Below are 15,950 nucleotides of genomic sequence, written 5' to 3'. Positions count from 1 at the left end.
GCACTGAATGACTGATTTTCCACAGCCACCGCTGCAGGGAATTCCAAAGGTTGCCCAGTCTCTGCGTGCAGTAATGTCTCCTTGTCTCTGTCCTAAATGGTCCAGCCCACATTCTGAGAGGGTTCCCGCTGGCTCCAGACCCCTCAGACAGGGGAAACATTCTCCCTGCATCCAGCCCACTGAGCCCTGTAAGGACTTTGTGTTTCACTGAGATCTGCTCTAATACTCCTGAACTCTCGAATACACAGGCCTAGTCTACGCAATTTCACCCAGCACAGCAAACCCATTCTCCCAGGAGCAAGGATTTGTTCAAGTGCAAACAAACTTTGCTCTCTGTCTCTGTGATGCTTCCCCCAGAGTCCATTAATACCATTAACCTTCACATATAAGTATTGCATAAAGATGTCTTAAAAAGGAACAATGGAAATAGTATTAGTTTTACCTCGCTTTATGTTATCAGATGTTTCTCTCAATGCCATGTTGTAGAAAAAGGTGCGATCAAACTTTTCAATGGGCAACGTGCCATCTACCACCGACATTGTTTTGGTTTCATCAATAACCCTGCAAATATTTAACAGCTGGTTAGAAACTGAGCATTAGCTGTTTTTTTGAGCTGTACTATAAAAACAAACATTGTTTGTCATGGTGTACAATTTTGGTCGCCTAATTATAGGAAGGATGTCAACAAAATAGAGAGAGTACAGAGGAGATTTACTAGAATGTTGCCTGGGTTTCAGCAACTAAGTTACAGAGAAAGGTTGAACAAGTTAGGGCTTTATTCTTTGGAGCGCAGAAGGTTAAGGGGGGACTTGATAGAGGTTTTTAAAATGATGAGATGGATAGACAGAGTTGACGTGGAAAAGCTTTTCCCACTGAGAGTAGGGAAGATTCAAACAAGGGGACATGACTTGAGAATTAAGGGACTGAAGTTTAGGGGTAACATGAGGGGGAACTTCTTTACTCAGAGAGTGGTGGCTGTGTGGAATGAGCTTCCAGTGAAGGTGGTGGAGGCAGGTTCGTTTTTAATCATTTAAAAATAAATTGGATAGTTATATGGACGGGAAGGGAATGGAAGGTTATGGTCTGAGCACAGGTATATGGGACTAGGGGAGAATATGTGTTCGGCACGGACTAGAAGGGTCGAGATGGCCTGTTTCCGTGCTGTAAATTGTTATATGGTTATATGGTTTCAGTCAAAAGCATGTCCTACCTGCTCTCGTGACCAGCTTCCTCCTGAAATAAATAAAACACAAATCTCAATAGACTGAGATGGATCGTCATGATCCCGACGGCGGGTATTTCACCAAATTGCTACAAAAAAACCCTCTGCTAATTCCCATTTCCCAACTCTTTGCCGCTGTCACCCAGACAGAAAGTGGATATTGTCGTAGAGACATCGAACACGGGGGAAAGCATTAGGAATGTCGATGAAAATAACTGCGAGCATGCAACATATGAGTAAGACCGGGCAGGTCGTGGGATTTTATCTGGAGATGTCAGAGATAATGGGACTGAATTACTGGTCAATGCAGCATTTATTTCAGAAATTGAACCCACCATTTTGTGACTGTGCACTTTCACTTTGCCAACTGTAGTGTAACCCCTCACCTTCAGAAATATCACACCGTCCTTGTGGTCTATCTGTCCCTGTAATTTTGAGAGTTCCTCCTGAATGGAATTTAAATTCTCTTGAATCTCTTGAAGATTTTTCTCCATTGTTTTTACAATCTTCTCCTCTTCTTCCCGGACATCTCCGAGTAACCGCTGCTCTTTCTCAGTGAGAATCTGGTGCAGTTCAGCAAACTGGGATGTGATCAGTGACTGAAGGTTGTGTGACTCTTCCTGTCAGATGAACGATGAGAATCAATATATTATGTCACTCTTGAATGCAGAATTATGCCATTCGGCCCAACATGTCCATGCTGGGCTCTGTACGTATCTATACTAATCCCATTTACATGTATATAACCATAGCTTTGGCAATTCAAGATTCATACAGCAAGGGATGTTAGATACCAACCAAGCCGACCCATCTGCGCTATTTCCACTTGTCCACATTTGGCTAAGACAGTTCTAAAACTTTTCACTTTTATATATTTTTTAAGTTGTTACACTACCTGACTCAACTACCTCATCTGACAGCTCGTTCCATGTACTAAAGTTGTCCTTCATGTTCATTTTAAATCTTTTCCCACTCACCTAAAACATATACCCTCACATTCTCGACCCCCCTACTGAGGGTAAAAGACTGACCATCCAATGTATCATTTTGTTTCATGATATTATACACGTGCCACAGACCATTTTTCAGACTGCTGCGCTCCAGGGAGTAAAGTCCTTGGCTGCTCAACCTCCCCCAACAGTTCTGGCCCTCGACTACTGAGCTCTATAGAGGTGCCAAACTATTGCACACATCACAGGGATTAAATCTACACAAGAACATTAAATCCACAGTACAAAGCCTCACCTGAACTCCAGAAATGCACTGTTTCTGTTCCTGCTCCATTTTCTGGATCTCTGATTCCTTTTCTGTGAGAGATTCGAAGGAAGATTTCACCTGTTCCTGGGGTTGGGTTTGAGATCAGAGAATAAAAAATGTCAGGCAATGAAGAAAAGATTAGACAATAATGAGATCAAAAATGATCTGGTTTTACCTTGTAGAATTCAATTGCTTCTTCTATCAGCATTAAGCTGTGAGACTTGTGTTCCCGCACAGTTGCACAATTCAAACAGATCAGTTTCTTGTCAGTTTTACAAAACAGTTTCAGTTCTTCCTGATGTTCCTCGCACTGAAGTTTACTTTTCTTCGCGTTGGGATTCAGGCTCAGTGTTCGAGCTTTCTCAGACAGTCTCGCCAAGGCCCGATTCACCCTGAGGGTGCGTTCTGCAGATTCCTCTCTACATTCCGGGCAGGAGTTTCTCCCCTCCCTGTCCCAACTCTGTGTGATGCATGAGCGGCAGAAGTTGTGCCCGCACTCCAGTGATACCGGATCGGTGAAGAAATCCAGGCAGATGGGACAAATTATCTCCTCGGTCCAACTCTCCACCTGGTCGTTCGCAGCCATTTATACTCCGGAACTTCCTGCGAGGTTCAAAATGCTTTCACTGACGTCGAGCTGCTGACCCCCTGCACCAATCTTTGTGCATTACCGCCAGTGTTCTGCATTACCGCCAGTGGCCACTTCATTACCGCGAGTTCCCGCTGCACACGCTGCCAAAGATCCGCTATAGGATGTTTGCACGCTGCCATCCCGGTCTATTGGGCTGCAAGTGTTCAGTATTCAGTGTCCTGGCCACTCCCAACTAATCTCACACGAGGGAGGGGTCAGCTAGACATTAAACCGGCCTGAAGTGAGCCGAAAGCGGACAGATTGCCCTGGGATTGTCTAATGCAGGACAGAAAGGGACAGGGACCAGCGCTAAACAAAGATCCTATAGGATCTTTGGTGTAACTGAGAAGGCGTTGCCCCTGAGAAGGCGGGCAGTGGAACCCGCAGCCCGCATCTCCGTTCACAGCCCGGGATCAGCATGGAAGTAAACATTTTTTAATCCACATCAGTGCACTCGTCTCTCACGCTCCAGGCTTCAGATGCATCTATATTTGGAGAAACCGTGCATCATGTCATATTAAGGATGGTCAGTTTGGAGTAACATGTTCAGTATTGTTCATTTTTCTCCCCTCACCCCCCACCCCCACAAATAGACTTTATTCAGGTACATACAATATATACAATACATAGAAACAACAGGCAATAGGTGCAGGAGGAGGCCAGTCGGCCCTTCGAGCCAGCACCCCCATTCAATGTGATCAATAACCCGTGCCCGCCTTCTCCCCATATCCCTTGACTCCATTAGCCCCTAGAGCTCTATCTAACTCTCTCTTAAATCCATCCAGTGACTTGGCCTCCACTGCCCGCTGTGGCAGGGAATTCCATAAATTCACAACTCTCTGGGTGAAAAAGTTTTTTCTCATCTCAGTCTTTATTCTAAGACTCGCCCAACGTTGGGAACATTTTTCCTGCATCTAGCTTGTCCAGTCCTTTTATAATTTTATATGTTTCTATAAGATCCCCCCTCATCCTTTTAAACTCCAGTGAATACAAGCCTAGTCTTTTCAATCTTTCCTCATATGACAGTCCCGCCATCCCAGGGATCAATCCCGTGAACCTATGCTGCACTGCCTCAATCACAAGGATGTCCTTACTCAAATTAGGAGTCTTGGAATAGATTTAGAACGGTGGATCAGGGATTAAAGTGGCAGCGTGTAGACAGGAACTACAGTGTCGTATTGGAGGACACTGCCCAGTCCATCACAGGTACTGACCTCCCCACGATCAAAGGGATCTACAGGACGCGTTGTGTCAAATAGGCAGCCAGCATCATCAGAGACCCACATCACCCTGGCCACGCTCTCATCTCGCTGCTACCACTGGGAAGAAGTACAGGAGCCAGAAAACTGCACCGGCCACACATCCATCAGGCTAGTAAACGCTCCAACCTCCAAATACACTCCAAACTATATAAATAGGGGAGATTTATTTATTTATTTTGCACTGCCATTTTCTATTCATTTATGTGTGTTTGTTTTTATATACACAGCAAATATTTCATTATTTTTTTTTTGGGACATATTGCAATAATGACACTAATAATTAGTGCAGACAAAGAAAGGAGGGATTAAACTTTTTCGCCTTCCATCACAGTGAGGAACGTGAAGGAGTCACTGTGGTGGATGTTTATGTTAAAATGTATTTTGTGTGTTCTGTTCTGTTTTAATTGTATGACTGTATGGTAATCAAATTCGTCGTATGTTGCAAAACAGACTTGGCTAATAAAGTATGATTATGATGATGAGAAACAGGCCCTTCGGCCCACCGAGCCCGTGCTGACCAGCGATCCCCGCACATCTGCACTATCTTACACACACACTAGGGACAATTTACATTTACGTCAAGGCTAAATTAACCTACAAACCTGTACGTCAAGGGTCAAGAGTGTTTTATTGTCATATGTCCCAGATAGAACAATGAAATTCTTACTTGCTGCAGCACAACAGAATATAACCGAAGATCTCGGAGAAAAACCATGCAGGTCACGGGGAGAACGTACAAATTCTGTACAGACAGCACCTGTAGTCGGGATCGAACCCGGGTCTCTGGCGCAGTGAGGCAGCAACTCTACCGCTGTCCCACCTTCCACCGACTGTTGTATTACAACCGCCCTTTAAATCATTAAAAAATGATGTTAATGTCGTGGGCAGCTGGAAAGCACTCGCTCATTGGCTGTCAGGGCAAAGTTTACACCAATTTCCTCCCTCCTTGGGTTTGAACCCATTCTTTCAAAGATCCGTTCCGAAGAAAACAAATCTGTTGTGTGGAGAGCAAATGCACACTTTAAATTTCAGACATGGCGGATGTTAAGACCCGAGGGAGCCCGGAGCTCAGGACCCGCCGCCTGCGGCTGCTGCTGAACCCGCGGGAAGGGAGATTGTTTCAATCTTTATATTTTCACAAAAGCAATTTCTGTTCCGTTGCCGGACGCGGTTAACGCGTTAAAATAAACGGATCAGACAGACAGACAGACAGCTCTGATTTCAGTTGCTGTTTATTTCACTCTTCCCACATTTACATTCCCCTTGGGGTTTCACAACGCGGAATTTGGGGATTAAATGGGAGCCGTTCGTTCAGCGCCGACCTGTTTTCCACCGGGTTTCTGCCTCACTGCCCCTGAGCCCCGCTCCTGACACCGGTCCTGGGACCCGACCCTTTTACACACCCGGAGCGGAACCGGAGCAGATTCTCAGCCACTGGTTTTCATCCCAAGTCACGAAGAAAGGATAAATTTTCTCCGTGAATTTATTCCCAGTGAAGGTGTGGAGATGGGACTTGGTGTCCACGTCGTAAAATGAAACTGTCCCGGACTCGTAACTGAGATAAACTCCCACCCTCCCGGGGATGGGACGGGCGGGGAGAGGGGATGGAGGGGAGGTGAATGCATGAAACTCGTCACCCTGCCGCCTGATCCTCCAGACTCCAGTCTCCGGGGTCAGTGTGACCTGTCTCTTCCTCTCCACAGACTCTGCGGCAACTCCCAGACTCCAGACCCGACTCCCCGCCACCTCCACCTCCCAGTAATGTCTCCCCGATGTGAATCCCTCCGATCCCAGCACACACGCCCGGGCTGTAAACCTCTTCCCGGTGTCAGGGAGACTCCTCTGGGTCCGGGTCCATCTCACCCTCTTCCGATCTTCAGACACCTCGAGCTCCGGATGCATTGTTTCCACATCCAGAGTGACGGAGACTGGGGGGAGAAGCAGAGAATCAGAGAGTCCCCGGGGGTCGTGGGGAGGGAAGACTCGGGCAGCGCGGCCCCGAGACCTGGATTTCAAAAGGGGGTGGACGAGAGACTGTGGTTGTCATTGACAAATGAGAAGGTATATTCACAAGTTCGGGACCCTTCTTCAAAAAGAGGAATTCCGATATCTTGCTGGTAGTTGTTGGTGCGGGGGGAGGGGAGGTGTAGATTATTGGAAGAGAAGATTGTTGAGTCACAGTTTAAGGATAAAGGGGAAATCTTTTAGGATCGAGATGAGAAAAACATTTTTCAACTTACAAAATACTTAAGGGGTTGGACAGGCTAGATGCACGAAGATTGTTCCCGATGTTGGGGAAGTCCAGAACTAGGGGTCACAGTTTAAGGATAAGGGGGTAGTCTTTTAGGACCGAGATGAGAAAAAAAAATTCACACAGAGAGTGGTGAATCTGTGGAATTCTCTGCCACAGAAGGTAGTTGAGGCCACAGTTCATTGGCTATATTTAAGAGGGATTTAGATGTGGCCCTTGTGGCTAAAGGGATCAGGGAGTATGGAGAGAAGGCAGGTACAGGATACTGAGTTGGATGATCAGGGAGGAGTTAAAGGGACAGGCTCGAAGTGCCGAATGGCCTACTCCTGCACCTATTTTCTATGATTCTAAGAATGACGCGAGTGGTGATTAGAGGTGGTTAAAGGGGAAGTAGATTTGTGGTGGAGTCGCCATGATCATAGTGAACGAGGGCGGAGATGAGGGGCCAGGTGACGTGCTCCTGTTTTCTTGCGAGGCGGTGAGACAGAGACAGGGAGAGGTGTGACTGTCGGTTGTGTTCAGGGATCTCACATCTACAGCTGCCTGTGTGACAGTGAACCTTCCCAGCAGCGGCATTTGCTACTGGAATAAAACGACAATTCCCCCTCAGCCCATAGTTACACACTAGCTCTCCATCCACACGTTACTCAGATAAATGAAGAGAAATTAATCTGTCAGCTTGATGTAACAGAATCTCTGCAGAGAAAAGGAATGGGTGGCTTTCGGGTCGAGACCCCTCTTCAAACCAAAGTCAGGGGAGAGGGAGATACAGAGATAAATAAATGCAAGGTGTGAAAACGAGACAAAGGGCATGGTGATCAAAGGAAATGTAGAACCGATCGCTGTTGGCTGGGAGAGGGTAACAAAGCAAACAGAGATAAAATGCAATCGGAGACAGTCAAACTGGTCGGAGAGCTGCGAAGGGAAGTGATCGAAGGGCCGAATGGTCTACTCCTGCACCTATTGTCTATGGTTCTATGAAGGGAGAGTGAAAGAAAGTGTTACTTGAAGTTAGGGAGGTCAATATTCATCGCACTGGGGTATAAGCTGCCCAAATGAAACCTGTGGCGCTGTTCCTCCAATTTGCACTTGGCTTCACTCTGATATTGGAGGAGGCCCAGGACAGAAAGGTCAGATTGGGAATGGGAGAGTTAAAATGCTGAGTAACCGGGAGATCTGGTAAGTTTAGGCGGACTGAGTGGAGGTGTTCAGCGAAACGATCCCTGAACCTACACTTAGTCTCGCCGATGTACAGGAGTCCACACCTGATACAGTGCATACAGTAGATGAGGTTGGAGGAGGTGCAGGTGAACCTCTGCCTCAACTGAAAAGAATGTTGGGGTCTTTGGATGGAGTTGGAGGGAGGAGTTAAAGGGGCAGGTGTTGCATCTCCTGTGGTTGCAGGGGGAGTAGCTGGAGAGGGGGTGGTTTGGATGGGGAGGGGACGAGTCAAACAGGGAGGTGCCGAGAGAACAGTCTGCGGAAAGCGGAAAGGGGTGGGGATGGGAAGTTGTGGCTAGTGGTGGGATTCCATCTCCACCCAACACAAGTGAGAGGCGGATACCAGCGAGAGGATTTTTTTTGATAGGCCAATGGTTGGATGAATGCCAGGGATGAAAAGACAAAGGGTGTGAGATAAGGATGGAAGGGGTGAGAATCATGAAGACAGAGGTAGAGATGTCCGTGGAGGTTGTGGTGGAGGGGAGAAATGGATATGAGTGCAGGTGAGGTACAGGGAAAAGATGATGGGGATGGGGTGGGGGAGGGAGGGAGAAGGTGTGTGTGTGTGAGGGTGAGGGGGAGATTATGTAAGTTAACAAAACAGAGAATGCTATATTCATACCGTCAGGTTGTAATCTGCTCCGCTGAATGGCATCAGATATTTCTCTTAACATTGTGCTAAATACAAAGGGGTGATAGAATGTTTCAAAGGCCGGGGCAGCATCTGTCACTGACAACGACACGGTATCAACATTCGCACTGCAAATAGTAAACACATGGTTATAAATTCAGCATGTAATTTTTGTTGCAATACACATCCACACAGAGTTTCATTCAAGAACATGTCCTACCTGCTCTTCCGACCAGCTTCATCCTGAAATAAATAAAACACAAATCGAAATTAATCGACTTGCAAGAAACACCAACTCTTACTCATCCCCCCAGATCGCTTCCTCCTCCAATCCTCCATCTGGCTTAACATGTCACTGCATTTTTCTTAGGTAGACAAAAATGCTGGAGAAACTCAGCGGGTGCAGCAGCATCTATGGAGCGAAGGAAATAGGCAACGTTTCGGGCCGAAACCCATCAGTCTGAAGAAGGGTTTCGGCCCGAAACGTCGCCTATTTCCTTCGCTCCATAGATGCTGCTGCACCTGCTGAGTTTCTCCAGTATTTTTGTGTCCCTTCGATTTTCCAGCATCTGCAGTTCCTTCTTAAACACTGCATTTTTCTCAACTGAGGTCCTCCAAGGTGACCCCCTTATCTATGCTTTTCCTCTCTGACCTATGTCCACCCAACCTCCCTCATCTGTATCCTTTGCCAGTCATGAGGATTTGTCGAACTCCATCGGTTTTCCAGCTCCCCAGTCCTCCCAACGACAATCAGAAGAAGGGTCCCGACCCGAAACGTCACCCATCCAAATCCCCCACAGATGTTGCCTAACGCACTGAGATTCAGATTCAGATTCAAATTTTATTGTCATTGTGCAGTGTACAGTACAGAGACATCGAAATGCAGTTAGCATCTCCCTAGAAGAGCGACATAGAATATGAGCAATAAATAAATATATTTACATGCATACAGTCATAGTAATGCAATTATTATTGTAGTGTTGAGTAATGTAACAGCCGCAGGGAAGAAGCTGTTCCTGGACCTGCTGGTCCAGCAACGGAGAGACCTGTAGCGCCTCCCGGATGGTAGGAGGGGTAAGAGCAGTCCTTGACGATGCTGAGCGCCCTCTGCAGACAACGCTTGCTCTGGACAGACTCAATGGAGGGGAGCGAGGAACCGGTGATGCGTTGGGCAATTTTCACCACCCTCTGCAGTGCTTTCTGGTCGGAGACAGAGCAGTTGCCATACCATACTGTGATACAGTTGGTAAGGATGCTCTCAATGGTGCAGCGGTAGAAGTTCACCAGGATCTGAGGAGACAGGTGGACCTTCTTGACTTACTCCAGCACTAGATTTTTTCATTCTGAATTCATTGGGACTGATGGTTCACATCACAACAGAAACGATTCCATAGAACTTTAGGAACTGCTGAAAATTCCCGTTTCCCAACTCTGACCCCTGCTAGCACGGATTGAGGATATTATATGAATGAACAAAAAACCCAGGGAGAATGTGCAACGAATGTTAGTGAAAAATCTGCCGTTAATCTGAGGATCAAACTTACCGAAAAGACTGCACACTTTGTGAGTTTTTGGGGCTAATTAAAGGGAAATTAATGGAATTTAATACAATCTTGATTAGTATGGGTGTCAGGGGTATGGGGAGAAGGCAGGAGAATGAGGTTCGGACAGGTAGATCAGCCACGATTGAATGGCGGAGTAGACTTGATGGGCTAATTCTGCTCCTATCACTTCTGAACTTAAGTACGTATTATTGTCACGTGTACCGAGGTACAGCGAAAAGCGTTTGTTTGCATGCTATCCTGTCAAAGAAAAGACTGTACACAGTGTGGAGATAAAGGATAAAGGGTACAACATTTACTGCAAGATTAAACATTGAAATATCAGATCATGATAAGAAAGTGAATTGAAGATAAAATCTCAGGTGGTCTTTCAAAAATTCCACTAGAGATTCAGTCAAGATAATATCCTCGACCACCACAGGAGGTGGATGAAGGTGGATATAAACACGAGAGATGTGGCAACTGTGGGCACTGCTGGTGGGTGTTGTGAGTAGGTGGGGAGAGTCTTGGGGGTAGCAGGAAAACTGACAGCAGTGGATGGGCCGAATGTCCGTGATGTAGAGAGGGGCGGAATTCTATGTTGATCACAGATGCACAAAAAGCTGGGTTATTTCAGAACAAAGTCCCAACGTTTTGTTGCTGTGCGTTTTCCTTTAAACTAAGCTGTAATGTGGCGCCTCACCTTCAGAAATCGCACGCTGTCTTTTTGATCCATTCTGGTCTGTAACTCCACGAGCTCCCGCTGAACGTCATTTAAATGGTTTTGAATCCCCGTCAGATTTATCTTCATCTCATTTACAATCTTCCTCCTTTCTTCCTCGAGATCTCTGAGTAAGCGGTTTTCTTTCTCGGAGAGGATCTGGTGCAGCGTAACAAACCAGGCTTTGAAGTCAGACTGAAGGTTGTGTGACTCTTCCTGTCAAATGAAAGATGAAGATTAATATATCACGTTGTGGAATTGGCTTGCCTTAAGACATGGAAGGCGAACATTTCACTCAGCGATTTCATGGAGCATTGAAATAGGGCTTTGGTCAACCATGTCCAGGTTGGCCTTTGTACATATCTGTTTTGGTCCATTTCACCTGCATTTTATGCATGGTATGTTAGCATTCATAGCAAAAGGATTTGAGTATAGGAGCAGGGTGGTTCTACTGCAGTTGCACAGGGCCTTGGTGAGACCACACCTGGAGTATTGCGTACAGTTTTGGTCTCCTAATCTGAGGAAAGACATAGAAACATAGACATAGAAACATAGAAAATAGGTGCAGGAGTAGGCCATTCAGCCCTTCGAGCCTGCACCGCCATTCAATATGATCACGGCTGATCAACCAACTCAGTATTCTGTACCTGCCTTCTCTCCATACCCCCTGATCACTTTAGCCACAAGGGCCACATCTAACTCCCTCTTAAATATAGCAAATGAACTGTGGCCTCAACTACCTTCTGTGGCAGAGAATTCCACAGATTGTGTGAAAAAAATGTTTTCCTCATCTCGGTCCTAAAAGATTTCCCCCTTATCCTTAAACTGTGACCCCTTGTTCTGGACATTCTTGCCATAGAAGAAGAAGGTTCTCCAGACCGATTCCTGGGATGTCAGGACTTTCATATGAAGAAAGACTGGATAGACCCGGCTTGTACTCGCTGGAATTTAGAAGATTGAGGGGGGATCTTATTGAAACTTACAATATTCTTAAGGGGTTGGACAGGCCAGATGCAGGAAGATTATTCCCAATATTGGGGAAGTCCAGAACAAGGCGTCACAGTTTAAGGATAAGGGGAAAGTATTTTAGGACCGAGATGAGAATTTGTTTTTCACAAAGAGAGTGGTGAAACTGTGGAATTCTCTGCCACAGAAGGTAGTTGAGGCCAGTTCATTGGATATATTTAAGAGGGAGTTAGATGTGGCCCTTGTGGCTAAAGGGATCAGGGGGTATGGAGAGAAGGCAGGTACAGGATACCGAGTTGGATGATCAGCCATGATCATGTTGAATGGCGGTGCAGGCTCGAAGGGCCGAATGGCCAACTCCTGCACCTATTTTCTATGTTTCTATGTTTACTTTGCACGTTGTTACCGTGGCAATTGAAGAGCTTGTCCAGGTGGTTTCTTATTTGTTTGGAGGGGAATGTGTCGTGTCTTTGCGATATGGCAGGAATTTGACGGGGTCACAGGGAGAATGCGTGAACTGCACAGTGAGAACCCGATATCAGGATAGTCAGGTCAACAAAACCAGGAAACAGACGCACTACCTCGTGTCACGGAGTTATACGCCACAGAAGCAGGCCATTCGGCCCAGCATGCTACTGCCGACCAACATGCCGCATGTAAATATTACCACGTGGCCCAGAGCCCCCCAAACCTTGCCTGAACAGGTATCTGTCCTAATGTCTTTTAATTATTGCTCTGGTATCAAACTCAACTATCTCCTCTGGCAGCTCCTTCCATATACCCAGTATACCCTGTAGACCTTCTACAGGGGCACCATCGAGAGCATACTGACCTACGGCATCACTTCCTGGTTTGAGAGCTGCAAGGCTTATGAACAAAAACAACTTAACAGGATAGTGAAGACAGCCAGCAGGATCATTGGTGCCCCACTCCCTTTCCTGTTGGAGATCTATCAGAAGCGGAGCATCAGCAGAGCCATCTGCATTATTAAGGACCCATATCATCCATCACACCACATCTTCTCCATTCTGCCATCTGGAAAGAGATGCAGGAGCATCAGCTGCAGAACCAGCAGGATGCTCCACAGCTTCTTCCCACAGGCAATAAGACTGGTTAACGGACTTTGTCCCCTCCCCATATATCACACCCTCCCCAACACGTCTAACCCGGCCCATACTTAGACAGCTAGGCACCTGTCAAAGCAAAGCCTCTGTTCGGTCTGAATGTATGTTTTTATTTCAATGTTTAGGCCTATTTTAGATATGTTAATTTTAATTTTAAATCTGTATGTATTTATTCTGTTTTTATTAACTGCACTGACGGGAACTGATTGAGAAACAATGTTCTCGTTTCTTCTGTGTATGTAAGTACTCAGTTGAAATGACATTAAAGTAAATACTAAATACTGCGTGAAAATGTTGGCCTCGGGTTCATATTTAGTCTTTCCTCGTCACCTTTAACCTGCCCGAGATGTCAACTGGGTTTATAAGGGTAATAGATTCTGTGCCTTGGCCATAACTATTCCCCTCACGACCACAATATCGTAACATCGCTAAAATCTCCCTGCACCCCAAGTAGTAAAGTTATTGGTACACAAAAAAGCTGGAGAAACTCAGCGGGTGCAGCAGCATCTATGGAGCGAAGGAAATGGGCAACGTTTCAGGCCGAACCCCTTCTTCAGACCAAAGTTATTGGCTGCCCAATCTCGCTCTGTAGCTCAGGTTCTCGACTGTGCTATAGAGGCCTGGCCTATTGTTATTCGCGTCACAGGTAATGAATGTACACAAGATCAGGAAATGGAAACTGGAAAAGCCTCACCCGAACTCCAGATATCTTTAGTTTCTGTTGCTGCTCCATTTGCTCGATCTCTGATTCCTTTTTCGTGAGAGATTCGGAGGAAGATTTCACCTGATTCTGGGATTTGGGTTTAGATCAGGGAATAAAATGTCAGACAATAAACAAGGAATTGAACGATGATGCGATCAAAATGGGGTTTCTTTTACCTTATAGATTTCTGCAGCTTCTGCTATCAGCGTGAAGCTGTGAGATTTGTGTTCCCGCCCGGCTGCACAAATCACACAGATCAGCTTCTTGTCAGTTTCACAAAACAGCTTCAGATCTTCCTGATGTTCCTCGCACTGACGTTTACGTTCCTTCTCTGTCCGATACAGGTTGTGATTTCGTGCTTTATCAGCCAGTCTCGTCAAGGCCCAACTAACCCTGAGGGTGCGCTCTTCTAACTCCTCCCTACATTCCGGGCAGATGTTTTTCTCCTCTCTGTCCCAAAACCGTGTGATACAGGAGCGGCAGAAATTGTGCCCACACTCCAGTATAACCGGGTCGGTGAAGAAATCCAGGCAGATGGGACAAACTGCCTCCTCGGTCCAACTCTCGACTTGGTTTTTCGAAGCCATTTTCACTTCCTGGTTCAAAATGTTTTCACTGACGCGGAGCTGCTGAATATGGGCGGTCGCGGCGACGCAGCGTTAGAGTTGCTGTCTTTCAGCGAATGCAGCGCCGGAGACACGGGTTCGATGCTGATCTGTACGGGTGCTGTCTGTACGGAGTTTGTGTGTTCTCCTCGTGGGCAGGGCCGGCCTTAAGCCGATTTGACCGATTGCTCCCAATTGGGCCCCGCGCCTAATGGGGGCCCCGCACCAATGTCCCGTATTTCGTACGGAAATACGAATTCTCTTTGTTAAATAAAGGTTTTTTTTTTAATTCGCCCGTCGGATTTTTTTTAAACGAACATGTATAACACCCGCTGCACGGCCATCAGACACAAACGATTTGTTAACTCGTACTGTTAGCACTTCATAACATGAAATAGATCACAAGTTGTTATATAATGTCATCAATCTGCATCCATCCACATTCCTCAGGAAATGTTATTGTGTTTTGAATGAGTATTAATGACGCCGTGTTCTTTGAATAAAATTCACGCGGCGTCAATAATACTTGTTTAAAACACAATTACATTTACTGAGGAATGTAGATCGATGACACATTGAGAATTTCTTTAAACTCACCATCATGAGTGAGGGCCCCGGACCGCGAGAAGGGGCTAATTCTTGGTTTGCAGGTTAGTCAATCACCTACCGACCCACGTTGTGTCTCTCTATGTTTTGCTCTCTCTCTCCCTCCCTCTCTCTCGCGCGCTCTCTCCCCATCTCGTCTCTCTCTAGCTCTCCCACTCCCTCTCTATCACCCTGTTGCCTCAGCATTTCCGGAATCATTGACGTTTAGCGGTAGACAAAAATGCTGGAGAAACCCAGCGGGTGAGGCAGCCGCCTTTCCCGCTGAGTTCCACCAGCACTCTGTGTTTTTTGTTTGGCTCTGAAGTTGAAGGTGGCTCAGCGGGACGGGCATGGGCTCTGGGGAGAGGGTTGCGTTTCTGGTCGAGACCCTTCTTCAGACAATCACAAGTACTCTCACTGACGAGAGTTCAATTCAGTCTGAAGAAGGGTCTTCTCTCCAGAGTCGCTGCGCTGCCTGGCCTGCTGAGTTACTCCAGCTTTATATCTATCTTCAATTTCAGAGGAATACAATTTCTCACTGGTGGCTTTAAAACCCCTCTGGGACCTTATGAATACCTCTAAACCCCCTCAATCCCCCCCTATTTCCCTCTATAACACTTCTGAACACTTCTAACCCCATCTGAAGCCCTCTAAACATCTCTAAACCGTTTAAACCTCTCTAAACTAGGAGGCTACAAGGTGACTTGGATAGGCTGGGTGAGTGAGCAAATGCATGGCAGATGCAGTATAATGTGGATAAATGTGAGGTTACCCACTTTAGTGGCAAAAACAGGAAAGTAGACTATTATCTGAATGGTGGCCAATTAGGAAAAGGGGAGATGCAACGAGACCTGGGTGTCATGGTACACCAGTCATTGAAAGTAGGCACGCAGGTGCAGCAGGCCGTGAAGAAAGCATTCATAGCAAAAGGATTTGAGTATAGGAGCAGGGAGGTTCTACTGTAGTTGTATAGGGTCTTGGTGAGACTACACCTGGAGTATTGCGTACAGTTTTGGGCTCCTAATCTGAGGAAGGACATTCTTGCCATAGAGGGAGTACAGAGAAGGTTCACCAGACTGATTCCTGGGATGTCAGGACTTTCATATGAAGAAAGACTGGATAGACTCGGCTTGTACTCGCTAAAATTTAGAAGATTGAGGGGGGAATCTTATGGTTTGTTAGATATGAACTGTTTTGGGAGAGAAAAATACTCACGGCAGACCAAACGTG

At 46.4% G+C, this 15,950-nt stretch overlaps 1 protein-coding gene across 1 annotated transcript in view; it reads right to left on the bottom strand.

Annotated features, from left to right (window-relative positions):
- LOC129695085 (uncharacterized) overlaps positions 1-14,240 on the bottom strand; it is a 45,348-nt gene extending 31,108 nt beyond the window's left edge. The window contains 11 exon segments of the mRNA XM_055631835.1: positions 443-561; positions 1,211-1,233; positions 1,609-1,842; positions 2,468-2,563; positions 2,655-3,066; positions 5,772-6,300; positions 8,467-8,603; positions 8,696-8,718; positions 10,720-10,953; positions 13,522-13,617; positions 13,707-14,240. Coding sequence (XP_055487810.1) covers positions 443-561; positions 1,211-1,233; positions 1,609-1,842; positions 2,468-2,563; positions 2,655-3,066; positions 5,772-6,300; positions 8,467-8,603; positions 8,696-8,718; positions 10,720-10,953; positions 13,522-13,617; positions 13,707-14,117 — 2,314 coding nt within the window. The 5' untranslated portion in view covers positions 14,118-14,240.
- Between the last annotated feature and the right edge of the window lie 1,710 nt (positions 14,241-15,950).

Source organism: Leucoraja erinacea, unplaced genomic scaffold (genome assembly GCF_028641065.1).
Source record: "Leucoraja erinacea ecotype New England unplaced genomic scaffold, Leri_hhj_1 Leri_93S, whole genome shotgun sequence".
Taxonomy (NCBI): domain Eukaryota; kingdom Metazoa; phylum Chordata; class Chondrichthyes; order Rajiformes; family Rajidae; genus Leucoraja; species Leucoraja erinaceus.
Note: the sequence above shows the minus strand (reverse complement) of the source record. Positions and strands in the feature narration are given on the sequence as shown.